Source organism: Polypterus senegalus, chromosome 18 (assembly GCF_016835505.1).
Source record: "Polypterus senegalus isolate Bchr_013 chromosome 18, ASM1683550v1, whole genome shotgun sequence".
In the NCBI taxonomy this organism is placed as follows: domain Eukaryota; kingdom Metazoa; phylum Chordata; class Cladistia; order Polypteriformes; family Polypteridae; genus Polypterus; species Polypterus senegalus.
Window position 1 is genome coordinate 35,401,536 of NC_053171.1, and position 21,866 is coordinate 35,423,401.

The 21,866-nt window shown below is 41.1% G+C and overlaps 1 protein-coding gene across 3 annotated transcripts in view; it reads left to right on the top strand.

Moving 5' to 3' along the window:
* slc35f4 (solute carrier family 35 member F4) overlaps nt 1-21,866 on the top strand; it is a 135,275-nt gene that overhangs the window by 46,867 nt on the left and 66,542 nt on the right. The window contains exon 1 of one of the 3 annotated variants that reach the window (XM_039741721.1): nt 20,951-21,350. The exons of the other annotated variants lie outside the window; for them this stretch is intronic. Coding sequence (XP_039597655.1) covers nt 21,275-21,350 — 76 coding nt within the window. The 5' untranslated portion in view covers nt 20,951-21,274. Of the gene's footprint in view, nt 1-20,950; nt 21,351-21,866 lie in introns of those variants that run through there. 3 annotated transcript variants of the gene reach the window in all.

Consider the following 21,866-nt stretch of genomic DNA (forward strand, 5'->3'; position numbering starts at 1 on the left):
GACGTAGTATCGTAACAACTCGAGATTAACATCAAACTATGTAACGTCAAACATTCAATAGCAATTGTCTGAAAAGTGCACTTAATAGAGAAAACCTAACAATGAAATACACAAAATTTTGCAATACTCTTACAAAAAAGAATAAGAAAAAATGAATTTGCAGAGACATTGGGTCAAAGTGACTCAGTTCAGGCTCTTGAGGGTAAACATTTGTCCACGATTTAAATTTCATAATAGACCAGAATCCTGTCAAGGATTTAAAAAATTCTAAACATCCATGCTTGGCCCGCGGGCCAGCTTTTAGTTTTACCTTTACAGATAACCATTTAAATAGCCATCGATTTTTACTGTACAACTAACTTTCAAGGTGAACATTTTACTACGCGGCACTTACTGAACAATAATAAAGTGGCAAGAATCCCCAAGATATTGCAAAAACGCAGAAGAATTACTAAGTAAACTGTTTAACGTCAAATTGATAGCATTAACTTGAAATCTTCAGTTAACAATAAACACAACGACGCTATAGTTACGTCACAGCACAAAGAACAATAGTAACTGTATAATAAGTAATGCTGTGTCTAGGCGTCCGAAAAGTCGGACTCCAAATTTCATTCTAAGAATTATTTTGTTATTTTGAGGTTAATATAGCAAAGGAAAACTGTTCAGATTTCGCAAAATTCTCGTCGGTTTTCATCTGGGCCTAATTCAGCAATGGGCCTAATGCTGCAGCATCAATAGCACCCACCTTAATCCAGTCCTATTCATGGGTGTTGTACGTACAGCCCTACAAAAGTGTGTTTTATACTGAGTGTGAGGTACACCTGTGTGTATCCTGTGATGGACTGTTGCCCCCAGGCTGAGCTATGGTTACATTTACCTTCCCACTATATTATGTCTCTCTTAAAAGGGACCAGATTTATATTATAATCATTCATTTATTAATATATTTAACAAAGAAACAAGTTATAAGATACTTGCTAATTGGGCTCTTGTGGCAGGAACCTCAGTCGCTGAAGGACAACCAGCAGACAAACAAAGGGGCTGAAGCTGTACCACTAACTCCTCCGTCTCTATTCACTCCATGTGCGCTCAGGAATAGGCCAACATCTGCTTAACAAAAGGAGAATGAAAGGCTGCCAATCTAAATAACAAAGAAAAAGATGAGCACAGTGGCACGTGGCACTAATTTGGGACTCGCTGTTGCCAGGCTGCTTACTCCATTTATTAGGGCAGCTGGGTTCAAATTTGGGCCTGGAGATACCAACCGTTGCCATGGAGAGGGAAGCTCTCAGTAAATGGGTCTTGGCCACGGAGCAGGAGGGCCTGGCACTAGAGAGCAGCTGTAGACACCTCAAAGGGGCATCCATCCTTATGCTCAGTAGGCATCAAATAAGAATTGTATTTTAGCGAAACCTAATACTCATGGCTGAAATGTGGCATTTCCTTTAAAACTGGCCAGTATACATTGACAGTGAACTTGGTATCCATTAAACCAAGATGTGGTCACTGGTACACTCACTTTAGCCTTTTCAACATCTTTCTCTTTCATCATTATCAGTGTCTAGTTGGCAGCTGTAGGAGACAAAAAGTGTTCAAGCAGAGGATCTGGAGGGCAGACAGACCTTCGGACTGAGTAACCATGATGTTGTAGGTCCAAAATAATACGAATAATATTACAAGCAGGGTTTCAGCATCTGTCATTTTACATTATGTGGTGCTTCATGACTAATTAGGACTCTCTCCATCTGTCTGTAAATGTTCCTTCCTTAATGGAATCCTTTTGGAACTCTTTCCCATAAGGAGGTTGTGTGCAGAACATAAGGTTTTTATTTTAATATATATATATAAATTCTCATTTCTCTAAGATGTTGGCATTATACTAGCAGGGATTCCTTGCCCAGCCTGTACACCGTAATGATAGGAAACAGATGGATGGGGAAGGTTGTCGGTACCTTTCCTGGTCAGAAGGCCATAGTAAAAGGAGAGAGGATGTCTGCTTTCTCAGGTCATATGTTCTTCTGATACACTGGGTGGCAGCATTCCCCTGGCAGAGCACTCCCATATGTGCACTTGCAGGGTATGGTGGAACCGTAGAAGCTGTAGTCCACATTGTCAGCACTGTTGGGGTACTTGGGTGCCATTAAGGGGAGCTGCAGGGAAGTGCTGTCCATACTCTGGAGTGACAGAAAGGAGACAGAAAGGCATTGATTTATTATGTTGTATGAAATGATTAGAAACCTGTTAAGGTATTGTTGTTCAATAAAATACCTTTATTTTAACTGTGTTCATGCAGTGGTGTCTATTGTTCGGGGCTTACTGGTACACCCTATAGTCCACTATATATGTGTATATATATATATGTATATATATATATATATATTTATATATATATATATATTGTGAAGGACAGCCGGGTCCCATGCCCAGCAGGAATGCTCCTGCTGCTTATGTTCTGGGGGAGCCACCATGGGCAGTCCAATATCTCCCCCGGGACGCTTGGTGGCAGCCTCCCTGGCCGACGGTGATTCCCCAACCACCTGCAGGGCTCCATGGGAGATGAAGTCCTCCACAGCTTGGTTGGGGCCCGGGGTAGCCACTGGGGGCTGTCTGCTTCCAACAGCCCGGCTGGACGAGTCTTCAGCCCCACCCGGAAGTGCAATTAGGACCAGGTGGTCAATCACCTGGAACGCTTCTGGGTGGGCTATAAAAGGGCCCAGCCATCACCACTTGATGAGCCAGAGTTGGGAGGAAGGAGACGAAGCTTGAGGAGGAGTGGTGGTAAAGAAAGGAAGAGGATTGTTTTGTGTTTGTGCTTTTGGGACTGTGTTTGGGCTGTGTGGCACGGGGAAGACATGTCCCACAGCTGAAGAAAAATAAAAGTGTGTTTATTTTTATACGTGCCTCCATGTCCATCTGTGTCGGGTCAGGCACCTATATAGTGCCTTTGTTACAATATATACTGTACATATATATAAAATATACTAGATGTGTAAGTCCATGCTGTAAAAAGTCCTAGAAGCTATTGAAATCATCAGAAAAAAAAATTGAGGGGTGTGGGAATTCTCATACATAGAACAGTCTCATTTGTAGCATCAGATGTAGTATTGGATCCTGAAGGGAGATATGTGATGGTCATGGGAGACTTATCTAACTGTAAAATGATTTTGATAAATGTTTATGCACCTAATGTTGATGATAAGGAATTTATACAAAATTTATTTGCATCCATTCCCAATCTGAACACTCATAAAGTTATAATGGCTGGGGACTTTAATTGTGTTTTAAATCCACTTTTAGATAGGACTTCCTCCACAGGGGAACGCACTAACACTGCAAAGATAATTACAAAGTTTATAACTGATCACAACATATCAGATCCCTGGAGGTTTTTAAACCCAAATTCAAGAACATATTCTTTCTACTCACCAGTACATCATTGCTACTTAAGGATTGATTACTTCTTTATAGACAATAACTTCTTGCCTAAGATTAAATCTTGTAAAATACGATGCTATTGTTATTTCGGACCATGCTCCGATGATCTTGGAGCTGAAATTACTAAGCCCCATACACTCACCCAGCAGATGGCGCTCAACCCGCTTCTATTAGCTGACGAGAATTGTACTGAATTTATATCCAAACAAATCAAATTCTTTCTAGAGACAAATACATCCCCCGAGATCTCTGCAGGAATACTCTGGGAAACTCTTAAGGCCTTCTTAAGAGGACAGATTATCTCATATCTTTCCCACAGAAATAAATCCGAAGCGAAGAAAGTAGCAGAGATAAAAGCGAAATTACTAAAATAGATGAAGAACATGCCAGACTACCAAGCGAGACTCTACATAGGAGGAGGCAGGCTCTACATTCAGAATTAAACCTCTTGACAACTAAAGAAACTGAACAACTAATTTACAAATCCAGACATCATTACTATGAACATGGAGAGAAAGCTAATAAGCTTTTAGCTCAACAAATTCACAAGCAAGAAGTCGCAACGCAATCTCGTAATCACTAACACTAACGGAGATAAAATCATGAACACAAAAATATAATGCACACTTTCAGAGACTACTATAAATCCCTATATACTACTGAGTTTAAAGAAGACAATACACAATCTAATGCATTTCTGGATACATTACAGATACCACAAATTGACGCTTTTAGTGTGGAGGAACTTGATAAACCTCTGGCATTATCAGAATTACTAGATGCTATAAAGTCACTCCAAGGTGGAAAAGCAGCAGGCCCTGATGGCTACCCTGCAGAGTTTTACAAGAAATTCTCCGCTCAGCTAGCTCCCTCCTATTAGCAACATTTACAGAAGCCAGAGATAACCAATCTCTTCCACAAACCTTTCGCCAAGCACTAATCACTGTCTTTCCAAAACAAAATAAGGACTTATTACAATGTGCATCATACAGACCAATTTCACTTCTGAATAACGACGTTAAAATACTCTCTAAAATCATAGCTAGAAGGATGGAGAAAGTGCTCCCCTCTGTAATATCACAAGACCAAACTGGATTTATTAGGGGCCGACGCTTCTCTTCAAATCTTCGCCGCCTGTTTAATGTAATATACTCACCAACTAAATCAAACACCCCAGAAATATTATTATCATTGGATGCAGAAAAAGCATTCGACATGATTGAATGGAAATACCTTTTTACTACATTGGAGAAGTTTGGGTTTGGCCCGAACATTTGTGCATGGATTAAATTACTGTATACTAACCCAGAAGCTTCAGTTTGCATCAATAACATTTGCTCAGACTACTTTAAACTAGAACGTGGCACTAGACAAGGATGCCCCTTGTCACCGCTGCTGTTTGCGATTGATATTGAACCTATCTCTTCTTCGCCTCCACTCCTCCTCACAGGTTTCGTCCACCTCCTCCCGACTCTGGCTCCCCGAGTTGTGGCAGAGGGCCCCTTTTATTGAGCCCCCAGAAGTGCTCCAGGTGTTCCATGATGATACAATTGGCAAAAGTGATGTAATGTAGACCGTCTCCCCATGTGTACATGGTGTGTGATATTCCATATGATCTCTCCTGTCTTTGACTGCTTTTGGAGATGCATAACCATGTGTTTAATATCAATCACAAAGATCATTGGTGATAATGTTCCCCATGGCAAAGTTCTACATTCTAACCCAAAATAGTTTGAATTAATATTATCTTTTTGCACTGGGGTTTGTGAACTAGTGTAAAGTATTTTAATTGATGTAGATATATTAGGGCCAAACTCAAATCTGGACAATACAGTACATGTATACTGTATATCTCCATTCAGCTCTTCCAATTGTTTTTAAGACTTTAAGACCTCTGGAGGTCCTCGTATTACATTGAATCTGCTTCAAAGTTTAAACATCTAATTTCTGTCTTTAATAAATCCACTTGGATCTTAGAGGAAAGGACTTCCTCTGTTCTTTTTGCTAAAACTTTGGCCAGGATCTTAGCCTCATTATTCTGAGATGAAATTCATCTGTATGATACACATTGTAGAAAGCGTTTATTTGTAATGACACTTGACCTCATCTGTTTGGTAGAATTTGAATTTCTCTAGCTTCAGTAAATATTGCTAATAATAATAATGGCACTAACTTAGTTAAAACATTTCGTAAAAAATTCCACTCAGTAGCTGTAGTTGTATTCCAAACGTTGTAATAAACGTTTTGTGCTAAAATCCTAACGGCCATTTCTCTGTTGACATAATGATGGTGGCGTGACATGACACATCAGCTGTTCTGTTCCTTTTGTAGTTGAAATATTCAATAGGATTGTAGAGTGCCTCAGTTGGTCATCTGGTGTATTAAAGACCAGTTATAGAATTCCCAGTAACCAGCACCGATGCTTTTCCGCTGTTTATTTGTCAATGTATCAATTTTTTTATGTATGTTATTAAGAGATCATCTGTCTGGCTTCAGTGTTTTCCCAGAGTGAAAAAAATCAGTTTGTTTGGAGATGAAGTCCTCATCAGTCCTCCTCATTAATGGTTTAAGCTGCAAGTTGTGACTGAGGTTTTTCAAAGTAAGAGAAGGATGATCAGAGATAACAATAGCGTCAAATTAGCAAAATGTAATGGACGGTCATGAGTATTTGGCAATAAAAAATAATTAATTCTTAAGTACAGGGACTATGATGTATCAGCAGAAGAAACAATATTTTCTTAAATTTGATGTAAAAGTCAAAGTTAGTGAGATTATGGCTCATAAAAGTGGAATTACAGCCACAGTTTTAAATGTTACACGTACATTTGCTGAGGACCAAAGTCTAGATTTAAGATTCAATGAAAGTCCCCAGGCGTTATAACAGCATGAGACCTCGTACTGGGAATTACTGCAGGTACCAACTAAACAAGCAAATGGATTGTATTCCAAGTTTGGATGCTCACTTCACCTCGTTGCCATCATTTAAAATGGTCACATTGTGACAATGTGTTGGCACCATCTAAACATGTGACTGGCAGGAAACTCCATTGCCACAAACAAAAACTATATTCAGACACCTCAGATAGCACAACATCACAGACCACGGGGACATATTATTTATTCCGTATTCTTCACATGTGTCTGAAGAGAATGTACAATATATCAAAATGATCTCTTGAATGTGGCAATAGAATTTTCAACAGATAATCTTCCAGCAAAGCGCACCCTGTGCTGAATTTCCTAAAACGTACACACTCTTTTCTGTGTTCTTCCACTAGATGTTTGCTACTTTTTGTTTTGTCTTTTTTTTTCTCATTGATCAGGAAAACAGACCGACACCACTGATTTAGCAGTTTTTACCTCACAAGATTGCCAAGGCTACCTGCAGTTTGTCACTGAGCCAGACTGGTCATTACTGCACTGATACAACCCACCTTGTTCCTTAAGGTGGCCCTTCTTTATAGATGGATACACACCCAGGATGTCATATTTTCTCTTTTAGTAAAAGCAGTGACCTTCTAATAGAAAATCTTCCATGAGCTCAGGATCCTTGTGTCATTGATTCCACGTCTTTAACAAAATCAGATTACCTCCTGGTCAGCCATCTCCTGGGTAAAGAGCTCCAGGCACCTTGTGCCCTCCATCTTTAAGTCTTACTTTGTTTTCATTAACATCTTTTGCAGAGCCATGTCCTCTCTAGTCCTGACCACAGTCATTCCTTCACAAAGGTGTAATCTCCTTCTGATCCTCATCCCCTAATGAAACCAGTCTCCTCTTCGCCTCTCGTCTCCTTTTTATTCTCATTTCATTCCATGTCATATATTTTCAATGTTTATAGCCTGATTTTGATACACCTCCATCTGCTTATGGTCCTCCCTGATCCTCCTACCTAACACAGAGTCACACCTCCTCCTCCTCCTTCTCATTCTCCTCCTCTTCCTCTTCCTCCTGCTCCTCTTGGTTGTCATTTGTTAATATTCCAGCCTCCATTTCTAAAGTTGAGCCTGATAAAAAGTATGTAACATTTCACCGTGTTGAGCAGTGTGGGCTGAAAGTAGCAGGCTACTTGTATCTCAGAAAATGCTGTGCTTGCAGTAGATGAGTATTCATAAGTTTCATTTAAAATTTAAAACAAATTAAAGGCTGTTTTTCTATCTGCAGGGTAGGTTCTTTAAGTTGTGTTTGTGTGTTTTCAGTGTGTCCTCCAGGGGCTTATCAATGGCCATTTGTTTGTCCTGGGGAACTGGAGGCAGCTTCTCTCCATCCTTCCATTAAAAAAGGGTGACACCAGATATTTCAAGACAGCATCTCCAAACCTGCATAATCCATAATCTTTGTCACAAAAGATGGAACCAATAACAACAACATGGAACTCAAGGCAGAAACCAATGGCGGACAGGGCATCAGTTTTTCAAAGTAATGTAAAGTTTTGGTTTACTGTAATGCCATTGTAAGTGAAGATTTGTAGAAGCTGGAAGTGCTCCCCAGACAAAGAAGCTTTCCAGCCCAGACAAAATCACACAAACTGGTGGGCACAGGACAAAAACAGACATCCAAAGAAAACAGTGATCCAATTGTCCAATGAAGAGTTGAAACAAAAAGACACTTGATGATTTCTTGGCTCCCTTTTGAAAGTTGAGCATATTCTTGTTTCTCGTGGCAATTGCTGAAGCTGCCCAATTATGCAGTACTACTGGGACTGCTGGGACTTGCAGTCCATTTAAGTAGCGCTGCTGTGATTAATACAGTGCACCAAAATACAGCATTGCCTTCAGTTTTCAGAAATAGGTCACAAAACTTACAAAATAACTTCCATTAAATTATTGATGACAAACCCAGGACTGATCTGTATTACTGTTTGATGAACACGCTAGTCATTCATCAGTAAAAACAAATGTTATTCCATCATTTACACTCATGCTACCTGTACACTTGGTTTATTCTCTCAACAATACACACCCCTAGAAGACACAGACACTTCTCAAAAAACCCCTCCTAAAAACTCTGACAGACTTCCTTCACATTGCTCCTTTACTTGCTGGGCTTACCTGCAGCTGCTCTGTTGCGCGATTTGCTTTCCATGCGGTACTCTGTGTACTTAAAAGCAAGAAACAGCACCTGTCGGTCGGTTTTTTGGCGGATTGCTTTGTTTTTTCTCTCTCCTCCCCAGGGGCCTCATGTATAAACGGTGCGTACGCACAGAAATGTTGCGTAAGAACTTTTCCACGTTCAAATCGCGATGTATAAAACCTACACTTGGCGTAAAGCCACGACTTTTCCACGTACCTCATACCTTGTCGATGCAAGTTCTCCGCTCGGTTTTGCAAACTGGCGCACCCAGCGCCAAAGCAATGGTACTGTTCTTGTGTGATTACTCCTTATTTTCATGACGCGGCTTTATAAATACACAGAAACTAACCGCATATTGTTTATTAGTGTAATGCATCTGATTGTAATTAACTCGTAACAATATAATGGTCCAGGGAACAGCCATAGTATTCCAAATACCATAACTGCTTTAGCGTTGTTACTCTCACTTCTTCTTCTTCTTCTTCTTCTTTCAGCTCCTCCCGTTAGGAGTTGCCACAGCGGATCATCTTTTTCCATATTACTCTCACTGCACCACTCAGAGTATTTATATCACTGTATCTGAGTGTGAATCACAGCAGCAGCTGATCAGAAAGAGAATTATCGGTATACGGCTTTAAGGAAACGCTGTCTCAGCCACTGCAAAATGTTTTAAAGCCTTTCCTGTACTGGACCTCGTGGTTCAGAAACAGTTTAATCCCAAGAACTTTAAATGCACTCAATCAATTGCTCCTTGTAGAACTGTTTGTACTTATAAGTACAATCACCTCACTGTAAACTTACACTACAGTTATAATATCTCACAACCTGAGCCACTTTATAAAGCGCGTATTTACATATGATGACGATATCATTTTTAAGGTGAAATGCAGCAAAATATGTTTGTTAAATTATACACATAAAACTTTAACTTCATTTAAATAATCTATATTCTTCACTGGGAGTGTCGTGAAGGATAGAATAATTAAACATGTACTACGAAGATATTTCAATGTTCTTTAAACGTTTTGAAGAATCGGCGCTAAGCTTACAGATGGCTTAACGCCTATTACAGAGCTGATTGTATGGCGATCTGTTACTTGGGGAAAGAAAAGCAAGGACTCTTGGGTCGGACACGCCAATATATATTGAATATAAAACAGAAAGAGAAAATAACAACACAGCTAAAAACGCAGCACAAATTTCGACAAAAGATAATGCTTGTCATGAGCACGAGGCTCATGAAACACATGTTTAATAATGTGCTTTAGCTCCTATCATCATGAAAATGACATCACGTATACATCTCAGTATTTTAGTTATTCAGAGAGCTGTAATATCACGAATGTAATGGATTCTGTGTCCAGTTGGAGGAAGAGAGCCAGTTTAAGAAGCAAGTAGTGATTCACACACATAGAGCACATACGAGTAGAAGATCAAATACAAAACAAAGCATTTAACGTGCTACTTTAATTACGATGTGATTTTGAGAAACTGATTAATTAAACGATTTTAAGATGAAGTTTATAATGTTCTACTAAATGACAAAATAAACTACGTGATTAAAGTGGAAATGTCGAGATTGAAGTTGACATTTCGTGCTTTTTCCCCACCGTGTGCCTTTTTTCTCTGTACCCTAATAAGCTTTCATATGACACTCAGACAGTGGGCTTACAACTCTTCTTTTCACGGCGACTTTGATATGTGACTTCTTTTTTATTTCCGGCACTGTGCGATTTTGTGAATGTGAGCTTTCAAGTTTCTCCAACACGCTATGTCACTCGATCAACTTCATTTTGTTGATTATACCACGGTTTATTTGAACAAATAGTATGTTTTTCCTTTGCCTCCACTTGGTATTCGCTGAAATTCTTATATTTTCCCGTGCTTTTCCCATTGTCTTTTCACAGAAGGCTGCGCTTAAGGGCGATTTATATTGATTTGCATATTCAAATAGGCATAATTCTGGGAGGATTTGGGCGTTACATAATGCGCGTGCACGAGCGTTAGTTTTCACGCTGATCGGGATTTATGTAATGGAAGGACGTGGAAGTTGGAGTACGCACAGATTCCTGCATCTGGATTTTTCTGTGCGTAAGCACATTTCGGCTTTTGTGCTTACGGCGTTATACATGAGGACCCAGGTCATCCTTTGCTCCTGTTGGGGGTCCTGCTCCCGTTGTGCTCCCCTATGATGTCTATTCTTTAATCGAGAACTAACTGCATACTGAGCTTGTTTTACTTCTGAAAGAGACATGTTTTTGTTTGAGGTGTTTGAATAAAGTTCCTGTCTCTACAATCTCCTGTGTTTTCTGTGCAATTCTGTGACCCAAGCGTGATAATATATGCTGCATACTGTGTGTGTATATATATATATATATATATATATATATATATACTGTATATACACAGAGAGAGAGAGATGAGACCTTTTTATCTTGGGATAAGACAAGACTTTTTCAGAGAAATAATTTCAAGTCCCACGAGGCAAGACTTTTTGCTAAGAGATTTAACCACGCCTGGGGCCAAAAATAAAAGACAAAGAGTAGAAGACAAAGTAGAACTTCATATAGAGGTTTCAGAAACATTGGCGTGATACACATGCAGAGTATGTTAAAGATTATGAAAGTACTAAAATTCAAAAGACTCAAAAAACTGATAGTAAAGATCGCAATAGTGCTAACAAATGGAAGTTATTACTCGGTGAAATAACGGAACAGCGAAAAGATTTTGAATATATGGATATGGGTAATATGACAGAAGTATGTAGATATTGTTCAGCTTTAAAGTTTAAGTCGGAGACTTGTAGATCTTCTAATTCGTGTTGCCATCAGGGAAAAGTTGTGTTTCTTCCCAATGAAGAGGTGTATCCACGAGAAATAAAAGATTTGGTATTTGGTGAAAGTGAAACTCACGAACACTACAGGCAAATTATCCGAATCTACAATAATCTGTTCGCGTTCGCATAATTCAATGCTCAAAACGTAGATTTACACGATTCAGGATGCAACATAGAATCGAAGAGTTAAACGATCGGACGTATTAGAAATTCTACAGCCAATAATGGATACAAATCCATACGTCCAAAAGTATTGTACTTTACACAAAATTTATCTGAAAAACACGGACAAAGACGTTTTCTTGGATTTCTATATGAAACCGAAAGATCACGCTTGCATATATAATAAACCAACATGTGATGAATTGTCAGTGATAATAGTTTGGAAAGACGAAGATATCAAAGACAGAGTTGATATTCGTGTTTATCCAAGCTGCATTTCTACAGGAAATGACTGGCGCGTAGAGCCTTCACAGGGGTTGGCGAGCGAAGCAAATAGGGGGGCAGAGCCCTCTGGTCTCTATATATATAATATCCAACATCTGTCTGTATGTCTGTCTGCTTTTCACAAGAGAACTGCTGAACTTTTTTTTCTAGGATTTGCTTGAACATTCCAGTTGATTTTGCTACATCTCTCATCACACTAAGAATCATAAGCGATATATTTGCACTAATCCGAGGCTGCAGGCCGAGGGGAGGGGGAAGTGTGACGTCAAGAGTGGTTAGCCAGGCAGGGTCCACCATCTATATATATATACACTGTATATATATATATATATATATATATATATATATATATATATATATATATATATATATATATATATATATATATATATATATATATATATATATATATATATCGATATATATATATATATATATACACAATATATATATATATATATATACTGCTCAAAAGAATTAAAGGAACACTTTTAATCAGAGTATAGCATAAAGTCAATGAAACTTATGGGATATTAATCTGGTCAGTTAAGTAGCAGAGGGGGTTGTTAATCAGTTTCAGCTGCTGTGGTGTTAATGAAATTAACAACAGATGCACTAGAGGGGCAACAATGAGATGACCCCCAAAACAGGAATGGTTTAACAGGTGGAGGCCACTGACATTTTTCCCTCTTCATCTTTTCTGACTGTTTCTTCACTAGTTTTGCATTTGGCTACAGTCAGTGTCACTACTGGTAGCATGAGGCGATACCTGGACCCTACAGTGGTTGCACAGGTAGTCCAACTTCTCCAGGATGGCACATCAATACGTGTCATTGCCAGAAGGTTTGCTGTGCCTCCCTGCACAGTCTCAAGGGCATGGAGGAGATTCTAGGAGACAAGCAGTTACTCTAGGAGAGCTGGAGAGGGCCATAGAAGGTCCATAACCCATCAGCAGGACCAGTATCTGCTTCTTTGGGCAAGGAGGAACAGGATGAGCACTGTCAGAGCCCTACAAAATGACCTCCAGCAGGCCACTGGTGTGAATGTCTCTGAGCAAACAACCAGAAAGAATTCATGAGGGTGGTCTGAGGGCCCCATGTCCTCTAATGGGCCCTGAGCTCACTGCCCAGCAGCATGCAGCTCGATTGGCATTCGCCATAGAATACCAGAATTGGCAGATGCACCACTGGTGCCCTGTGCTTTTTACAGATGAGAGCAGGTTCACCCTGAGCACGTGACAGAAGTGAAAGGGTCTGGAGAAGCCATGGAGAACATTATGCTGCCTGTAACATCATTCAGCATGAGCAGTTTGGTGGTGGGTTAATGATTGTCTGGGGAGGCATATCCATGGAGGGTCACACAGACCGCTACAGGCTTGACAAAGGCACCTTGGCTGCCATTAGGTATCAGGATGAAATCCTTGGAGCATTTCTTTTTCCCATTGAGATCTGATGTGTTTTCAAAGTGTTCCTTTAATTTTTTTGAGCAGTTTATATATATACTAGCCGTCCCTCACGGCTCCACTTGCGTAGTAGTGAAACAGGACAAACTTTAAAAATCAATAAACAAAAAGGTATCGCTAGTTAGGTGGAGGCAAGGTACACTCCAAAATGTAGCGGTAGACCGACTGCCCACTCCTGACACGTCATGCTTCCCCCTCCCCTTGGCCCGCAGCCTCTGTCTAGGATTATTTTTTTTATTATTTTTCTATTCTTTATTATGTAAAGCACTTTGAGCTACTGTTTGTATGTAAATGTGCTATATAAATAAATGTTGTTGTTGTTGATTAGCGCGAAATATATTGGTGAGAGGCATTGTGGAAAAGAATTGGATTTTGGAGAGAGAAACCTGTGCTTTTGTTAACTTGTGGAGGTATTGTGTATTTTGGATGAATAAACCACCCATTATTTGAACCCAGGACTCTGTGTGTGTTCATGTTGGCGTTTGGGGCTTGCTGGCATCTCCAGTTTCCTTTATAAGAGTAATCACCTAATGAGAGTGATCCAGCTATTTGTGACACACACTATGTAGGGGTCTTAGTTTTTTTAAACTTGATGAGTTGGGCATTGCTTATTATGTGTGAAAGAAAAAAATACAATTTGCACAGAAGACCACATAGCTGGGAGATTCACCTGGCTGTGTATGCATTTTATTTTGTTGTTTTTATTTAACATAACACCACATTCTCAAGTCTTCTTTATCCATCTGAGCGGTCCATGGCAAATAAATGTTTATTGTCTTTCTGTTAAGTGTTAGTGAGTGAACTACTAAAAATTAACCCCATTTTAAGCACACAGGCACAATAGTTAATGCAGCTGCTGCCTCACAGCTTCATTCTTAGCCTGGTTTCTCTCTGTGTGGAGTTTGTATGTTCTCCCCATATCAGCATGGCATTTCCTCTGGGTGGTCTGTTTTTTCTCCCCCATATCAAAGACTTGCATGTTAAGTTAAATGACCCCAAATTGAAGTTTGAAGTTTGGGTTACTCTCCCCAACAATGAATGAGGACTCCATTGAGGGTATCTACCCAGTGAGAAAGGCTTTGAGTCCACCAAGCAGGTACAGAGAAGAAATAAAAAATAAATGTCTCCTGGAAAAGAATTTTTTTGTATGCTTTGAATACTTTTATAGGAGTTCAGTTTGTGGAATCATTTGAGAGTCTAATGTTAAGGACGACTTTTAATTTTTTTTCTTTTTAAATACAGTGCTCTGACAGTTACCTGAAAATGGTTATGATGGAAGTAGTGGGCTCACTTAGTGAGGATGAGCTGTGCCAAGTAAAGACTTGACCTGTCAGATTAGTGAGAACTGAGAGATCAGAGCTTGTAATAATCTGGCCAAATGTACAAATTGTATTCAAAGCTGTCCAATTTCAATACCCCAGGGATAAGGTGCATAGGATTAGGAGAAAATGAATGAAATGTTTGTGTGTGGAGGACCCCCAATGTCTTGAGTTGCCTGTAACTTGCATATCTTATTAAACTCATTGTGTAAGCAGACGACTGCATTCCTGTTTCTGAAAGTTCTGGATGAGCTCAGTGTAGGCTTCATGCTGTATCTCTACTGCATTTGGTAAGCTTATATTATATTAAGGGATTTTAATTTTCAAAACTGTATCAAAATCAAAAACAAAATCAAGTCATCCCATATGTACACTTTAGCTTATAACAGGTTCCCAGTCCAAACTATTTTCAAATGGAGGAGTCAATCCAGTAGGGAAGCACTAGAGCTGCATATATATCATCACTTACATCTCAGTCGGTTCACTGCAAATTCCTTACAATTTAGAATAACAAATAATGAAATATTAATAAACACTCCTGAGAGGCAGTGTACCTGCAAGGAGCATCTTTGCATCTAGTTAATTCTACATGAACAAATCAAGTGCAAAAACAGAAAATCAAGATGTCAGGATAACAATGGAGCTGAGTTAAACCAAGATTAATACACTTCTTACAATCAAACCCTGCCGCACAGTGGTCGTCCTCCTAAAACACTGAACATTTCAAAAGGGAATATGTATTTCTTCAGACCCTTGAGGATAACATGGTTACCATGGAATTGCTTTGTTGTTTGGTTTGTATGTGCAAGCAGGGATAGAATAAAGTGCAGGTGCGGTCACTACATAAATTCCCCAGGGGGACACATTTTGGCTGCAAACCAAAATTTCACTGCCTAAACTCACTGAGAGCAGCCACTTTGCATACCTGTGCCAAGTTCCAAAAATGCCTCCTTCTTCCCTAATAAAGCACATGTGTGGTCACTAAATGAAGCTTCCCAGGAAGAAAATGTCTGTATCAAAACAAAGCCTACCGGCTTCTCCTATATACTGGAAAAGGAGAATCTCTGCAAGATTTGGCAGAGAGATGTTCGAAAGTGTGGATTTGCATAACATACTAGCACACTTTCAGTTGTATATATTTGAAATATGTGATCATGACTGTTGGTATGATGTGGCGGCACAGTGGTTCGCACTGCTGCTTCACAGTTCCTGGACCTTTTTCTCTGCTTGCGTTGAGTTGGCACATTCTCCCCATGTCTGTGTTGATTTTCCCCATGTTATTTTTTCCCACATTTCCAAGGACATGTACAGTTAGGTCCATAAATATTTGGACAGAGACAACTTTTTTCTAATTTTGGTTCTGTACATTACCACAATGAATTTTAAAAGAAACAACTCAGATGCAGTTGAAGTGCAGACTTTCAGCTTTAATTCAGTGGGTTGAACAAAAAGATTGCATAAAATGTGAGGCAACTAAAGCATTTTTTAACACAATCCCTTCATTTCAGGGGCTCAAAAGTAATTGGACAATTGACTCAAAGGCTATTTCATGGGCAGGTGTGGTCAAGTCCGTCGTTATGTCATTATCAATTAAGAAGATAAAAGGCCTGGAGTTGATTTGAGGTGTGGTGCTGGCATGTGGAAGATTTTGCTGTGAACAGACAACATGTGGTCAAAGGAGCTCTCCATGCAGGTGAAAGAAGCCATCCTTAAGCTGAGAAAACAGAAAAAACCCATCCGAGAAATTGCTACAATATTACGAGTGCAAAATCTACAGTTTGGTACATCCTGAGAAAGAAAGCAAACACTGGTGAACTCAGCAACGCAAAAAGACCTGGACGTCCACGGAAGACAACAGCGGTGGGTGATCTCAGAATCATTTCCATGGTGAAGATAAACCCCTTCACAACAGCCAACCAAGTGAACAACACTCTCCAGGGGGTCGGCGTACCGATATCCAAGCCTACCATAAAGAGAAAACTGCATGAAAGTAAATACAGAGGGTGCACTGCAAGGTGCAAGTCATTCATAAACCTCAAGAACAGAAAGGCTAGATTGGACTTTGCTAAAGAACATCTAAAAAAGCCAGCACAGTTCTGGAAAATCATTCTTTGGACAGATGAAACCAAGATCAACTTCTACCAGAAGGATGGCAAGAAACAAGTATGGAGAAGGCATGGAACAGCTCATTATCCAAAGCATACCACATCATCGGTAAAACACAGTGGAGGCAGTGTGATGGCTTGGGCGTGCATGGCTGCCAGTGGCACTGGGACACTAGTGTTTATTGATGATGTGACACAGGACAGGAGCAGCCGAATGAATTCTGAGGTGTTCAGAGACATACTGTCTGCTCAAATCCAGCTAAATGCAGTCAAATTGATTGGGCGGCGTTTCATGATACAGATGGTCAATGACCCAAAACATACAACCAAAGCAACCCAGGAGTTTATTAAAGCAAAGAAGTGGAAAATTCTTGACTGGCCAAGTCAGTCACCTGATCTTAACCCAATTGAGCGTGCATCTCACTTGAAGACTAAACTTCGGACAGAAAGGCCCACAAACAAACGGCAACTGAAAGCCACTGCAGTGAAGGCCCGGCAGAGAATTAAAAAGGAGGAAACCCAGCATCTGGTGATGTCCATGAGTTCAAGACTTCAGGCTGCCATTGCCAGCAAAGGGTTTTCAACCAGGTATTAGAAATGAACATTTTATTTCCAGTTATTTAATTTGTCCAATTACTTTTGAGCCCCTGAAATGAAGGGATTGTGTTAAAAAATGCTTTAGTTCCCTCACATTTTTATGCAATCTTCTTGTTCACCCCACTGAATTAAAGCTGAAAGTCTGCACTTCAACTGCATCTGAGTTGTTTCATTTCAAATTCATTGTGGTAATGTACAGAACCAAAATTAGAAAAAAGTTGTCTCTGTCCAAATATTTATGGACCTAACTGAAGCATGGTGGAATGGGGACTCTACATTGAACCAATATGAGTGAGTGTGAGTTCATACTTGAGTGTGCTCCATGATGGATTGGTGTGCTATACAGGCTTGGTTATCATCTGGCACTCAAAGCTGATGTTTCACTAGCTCCCCTCAACCCAGAACTGAATGATTGTGTTAGAAAATGGATGCTTGTGGATGACATGGTAGTGTAAAGAATGGCTTTGTTTTGAACACTCAGGTTTCTACCCACAATTGAAAAGTATGCTGCCCAGGGTGTATTAGTGTGAGTGTCACCTGCAGGGAGCTGACATTCTGTCCAGGGAAAATTCCTATAGATCTGCTCCAAGTGCACTAAAGAAATCAGCTTCAATTGGTACGCACCATCATCTGTAAACTTGGTCTTATGTCATGCTTATACTGTATGTATTACGGACACCAGGGGGCACTGCAACTCCCCAAACACCCAACACAAGCAGGCTCAGACACAAGTTAAAGGGTCTTTTATTGTGGGAAACTCTTCCCTATAAGCATTTCCCGCCACCCCAGCCACAAATACAATAAAGCGCAGTACAGCACAACCCTTTTCTTCATTTCTGTCACTGGTCACTGCCTCCTCCACTTCTCCACACAAGCGTTGTCCTCCTCCTCCTCCTCCCAACTTGTCAATGTGAGCCAAACAGCTCCTTTTAACTAGCAGCCAGGAGTGCTCCAGGTGACGTGAAGCTGCAGCCCTGAAGTACTTGTGGGTGAAGTTGCAGTAGGGACTCACAAGTCCCAGGGTTCCTCCTGGCGGCCCCCATGACACCAAACAGGGCTGTCCCCCAGGACTACAATACCCAGCATGCCCTGTGGGCACCCATGTGGGGATCAAAGCCTGGATTCACTGCCATCTAACATTCAGTGCCCTAAAGAAGCTGTCTCCCGCTGTCCTTCCGACATTGCCCTCACAGTATTCAATAAACATTTATATTTCATTATGAAATATAAAAACACAACTGCTCAGTTTTGGGGCTGAGTAAACAATAAGATCACAAAACCAGTCAACTCTTTTCTGTTTGTTATTAATAAAATACAATTGAAGCTCTGAATTTCATCCACTCAGTAAAATCTCCCAGATCAGCTTAAGATGCACACACACACACACACACACACAGACAGAAAAGCAACTGATCCAGCAGCACACTTGCCGTTTTTGTTGTAGACAGTAGTGCTGAAGTAGGTTTCTGCCAGAGCGATGCGGCTTGTCACATACCCCTCCGCCCACACAGTCTTTCATGCCTTGATACGGCACAGTCCCTCATATGGCAGGCACTGGAATTCAGCACAGCAGTGTCAGTGAATATCTCACAAAGTTCAAAGTGGAGCCAGGACCGAGACCCTTGGTATTAAAATGAGAGCAGACTGCTTGGCCAGGCTCTGGAGTTGTACGCGTGGATAACACTTTACAGTAGAAGCTGTTTAACTCGATCTGTTAATAAGTGATTGCTGCCTAACAAGCCTGGAAGAGAAAAGCTTTATTTTTTCCTTAATAAGACTTACAAGACACCAAAGCCAAAGATGGAGTTAGTTACTGGTATGTGTATCTATCTGTTAGTTATTGCTAGCTAGTAAACTCTTGTGAATCCTTGTAGATTTGTTTGGTATCAGTACAACTTACAAAGCACCCATGAAAATACTTTAGAATAAGCAGCCATTTCACCTGCACTTCAGAACAAGTAATCCACCTGAGGCCAGGCCAGTACTTGGATGGGAGACCATCTAGGACAGCTTGGGTTGCTGTTGGAAGAAGTGTTGGTAAGGCCAGCAGGGGACACTTACCCTGTGGTCTGTGTGCTGATCCCAATGCCCCAGTGCAGTGATGCCGAAAACCTGTGCCATCCTTCAGATGAGATGTAAAACCAAGGTGCCTGAAGACCCCTGGGCATCCTTAGAAAAGATCAGGGTGTATCCCAATCTCCTGACTAAATTGCCCATTATGGCCTCACCCATTCGGCAAGCATCCAAATCACCTCTTGTTTCTAATTAGCCATTTCTCTCACCCCTTCACCAGGTAATAGCTGTTGTGTGGTGAGCATACTGGTGCAAGAATGGCTACCATCGCATTGTCCAGGTGGATGCTGCCTATTGGTGGTGGTTGAAGTAGCACCCTACTATCTATATGAAGTGCTTTGAGTAGCTAGTAAAGCTCTACATAAATGTAACTATTCTTCTTCTTATTATTATTTACCTATGGGGCTATTACAGTGGCACAATGGTAGCACTACTACCTTGCAGTAAGGAGACCTGGGTTCACATCCTGGGTCCTCCCAGTGTGGAGTTTGCATGAATTTTCTCTGGGTGCCCAATTTGCTCCCAGCTGTCCATAAACATGTTTGTTAAATGAATCAGTGATGCTGAATTGGCCCATGTGTGGTCGCCCTTCGATGGACTGGCATCCTGTCTGGGGTTTGTGCCTTCCTTGGTGTGTTACGCTGGCTGGGATGGACTCCAGCCCCATGACCCTCATCTGGATTAAGCGGGTTAGAAAATGACATGACATGATTATTTACTTGTACTGTATGTATCTATCAGTCAGTTGCATTACTCTCAGCTAACAAGATCTTCTTTTTTTGGTCAATAAAATTCAGAGTAGCAATTCCTGTAATACTGGGGTGTTGTTCCATGTTAGCCATTATGAATGTAATGAGCAAAATGACACCTTTTATTGGCTAACTAAAAGATTATAATATGCAAGCTTTCGAGGCAACTTGGACCCCTACTTCAGGCAAGATGTAACTCAGGCCTGAAGAAGGGGCCCGAATTGGCTCAAAAGCTAGCATATTGTAATCTTTTTAGTTAGCCAATAAAAGGTGTAGGAATACCCACATGTATTAATCGGGCACACTGCTTCCTACCAAGAACACAAGAGAAGCTTTTTTAGAAATGGGTGACAAAGCGAATCTTAAAAACTACTCGTAAGCGTGTGTGTATGCTGAGGGGTTGCAGTCACTAGAAAAATAATGCTGGGTGAAAATTTAAGCTTTAATTGGTTGTTTTAAATAGGCGCTTGGGTGATTAAAGGGTATAATGACTTAACTTTTCTCTTTTCAAAATGATAGAGGTGGATCCCAAACACTAAAGAGTACCTGAGACAGTGCCATTGAAGAGAAAGAGTTCAAAATGGAATAATGTGGCAGAAATGGTCGAATTTTTAAAGGACTTTTCTTAAATTTGGCACGCAAGCTTGCTTTCCCAGCAATCCGTCCGGCTTCAGCAGCGAAGACAAGTAACGGTATCAGAAGCTGTTTAGGTCATCAGAAGACGATGGGGAGGGAACGGGGGAGGAAGTTAGGCAGTTAGCATCGTCATTATCTGGGCCGGATAAAGTCTCCGAATTTCATTGACAACACAACTGCAAAGCGCCACTTGGAGAGGAGGGTGCGTGTGTGTGTGTGTGCGTGTGTGCGTGCAAGAGCAAGCGGAGATACGCCGCACACTCAACTTGCAGCGTCAGTTTCCCAGGGAGACATCAGAAGCTGTGCGCGATCCAGGGAGAGGGAGACAAGCATCCCAGATAGAGAGCCGACCCGAACAGTAAACGGGAAAGTGCAGTGCGACAGGAGGCGGAGAGAGCCAGCAAGAGTGAGGGTGGGGGGTTAGCTTCAGATACAGGGATGCAGCAGGTCTCCCGAGCTACGGCCAGTCTGAAAAGTATCCGGCAGTCCTTCCAGTCTCCGAACAGCAGCCGCAAGGAGTCCGGCATCCCACACATAGGATCATGAAGAAGCATTCGGCCAGAGTAGCACCGCTGCGCTTGTATAGCACCTCCGTGCGAACTTGTGTCGACTCTGAAGGTAAGGCGGAGAGCCGAGGGAGAAGAAGGAGGGAGGAGGAGGAGGGGGGTGGAGGAGGTGGGGGGGTTTGGGGGTTAGTCACAACGAGACGCCCGCTGGCACCGTCCCCGGGGTGGAGGAAACGCCAGAGCTACTCTGACGAAGCGCATACTCCAGCAGTCTGAGACATCACGCTTTAATGCCTATCCAGAGCTGCGCTGTCTTTTTTACTAATTATTACAGAAATTACGGTCGAAGGGAAAGGCCTGGGGAGAAGAGGGAAAGCGGTGGGGAAGTGGGTGTCTCTTTTATAAGTGCGATTTTCCTTCTTAAGCAGGATCTTCTATGTCAGTGGCGTGTGGGCGCATGAATTAAAAACTTTAGGAATAGGGTGTGTTTTCTCTGCAGGCTCAGAAAGGTGGTCCCCTGTACTTAATGAAAAGTGTGTGCATTGACAGAAACTTGCGGTGTATTTGAGAAAAAATGCCATGATCCCAAACATCACCTACATGTCAACGCACCGCTTCCTTTCTTTTC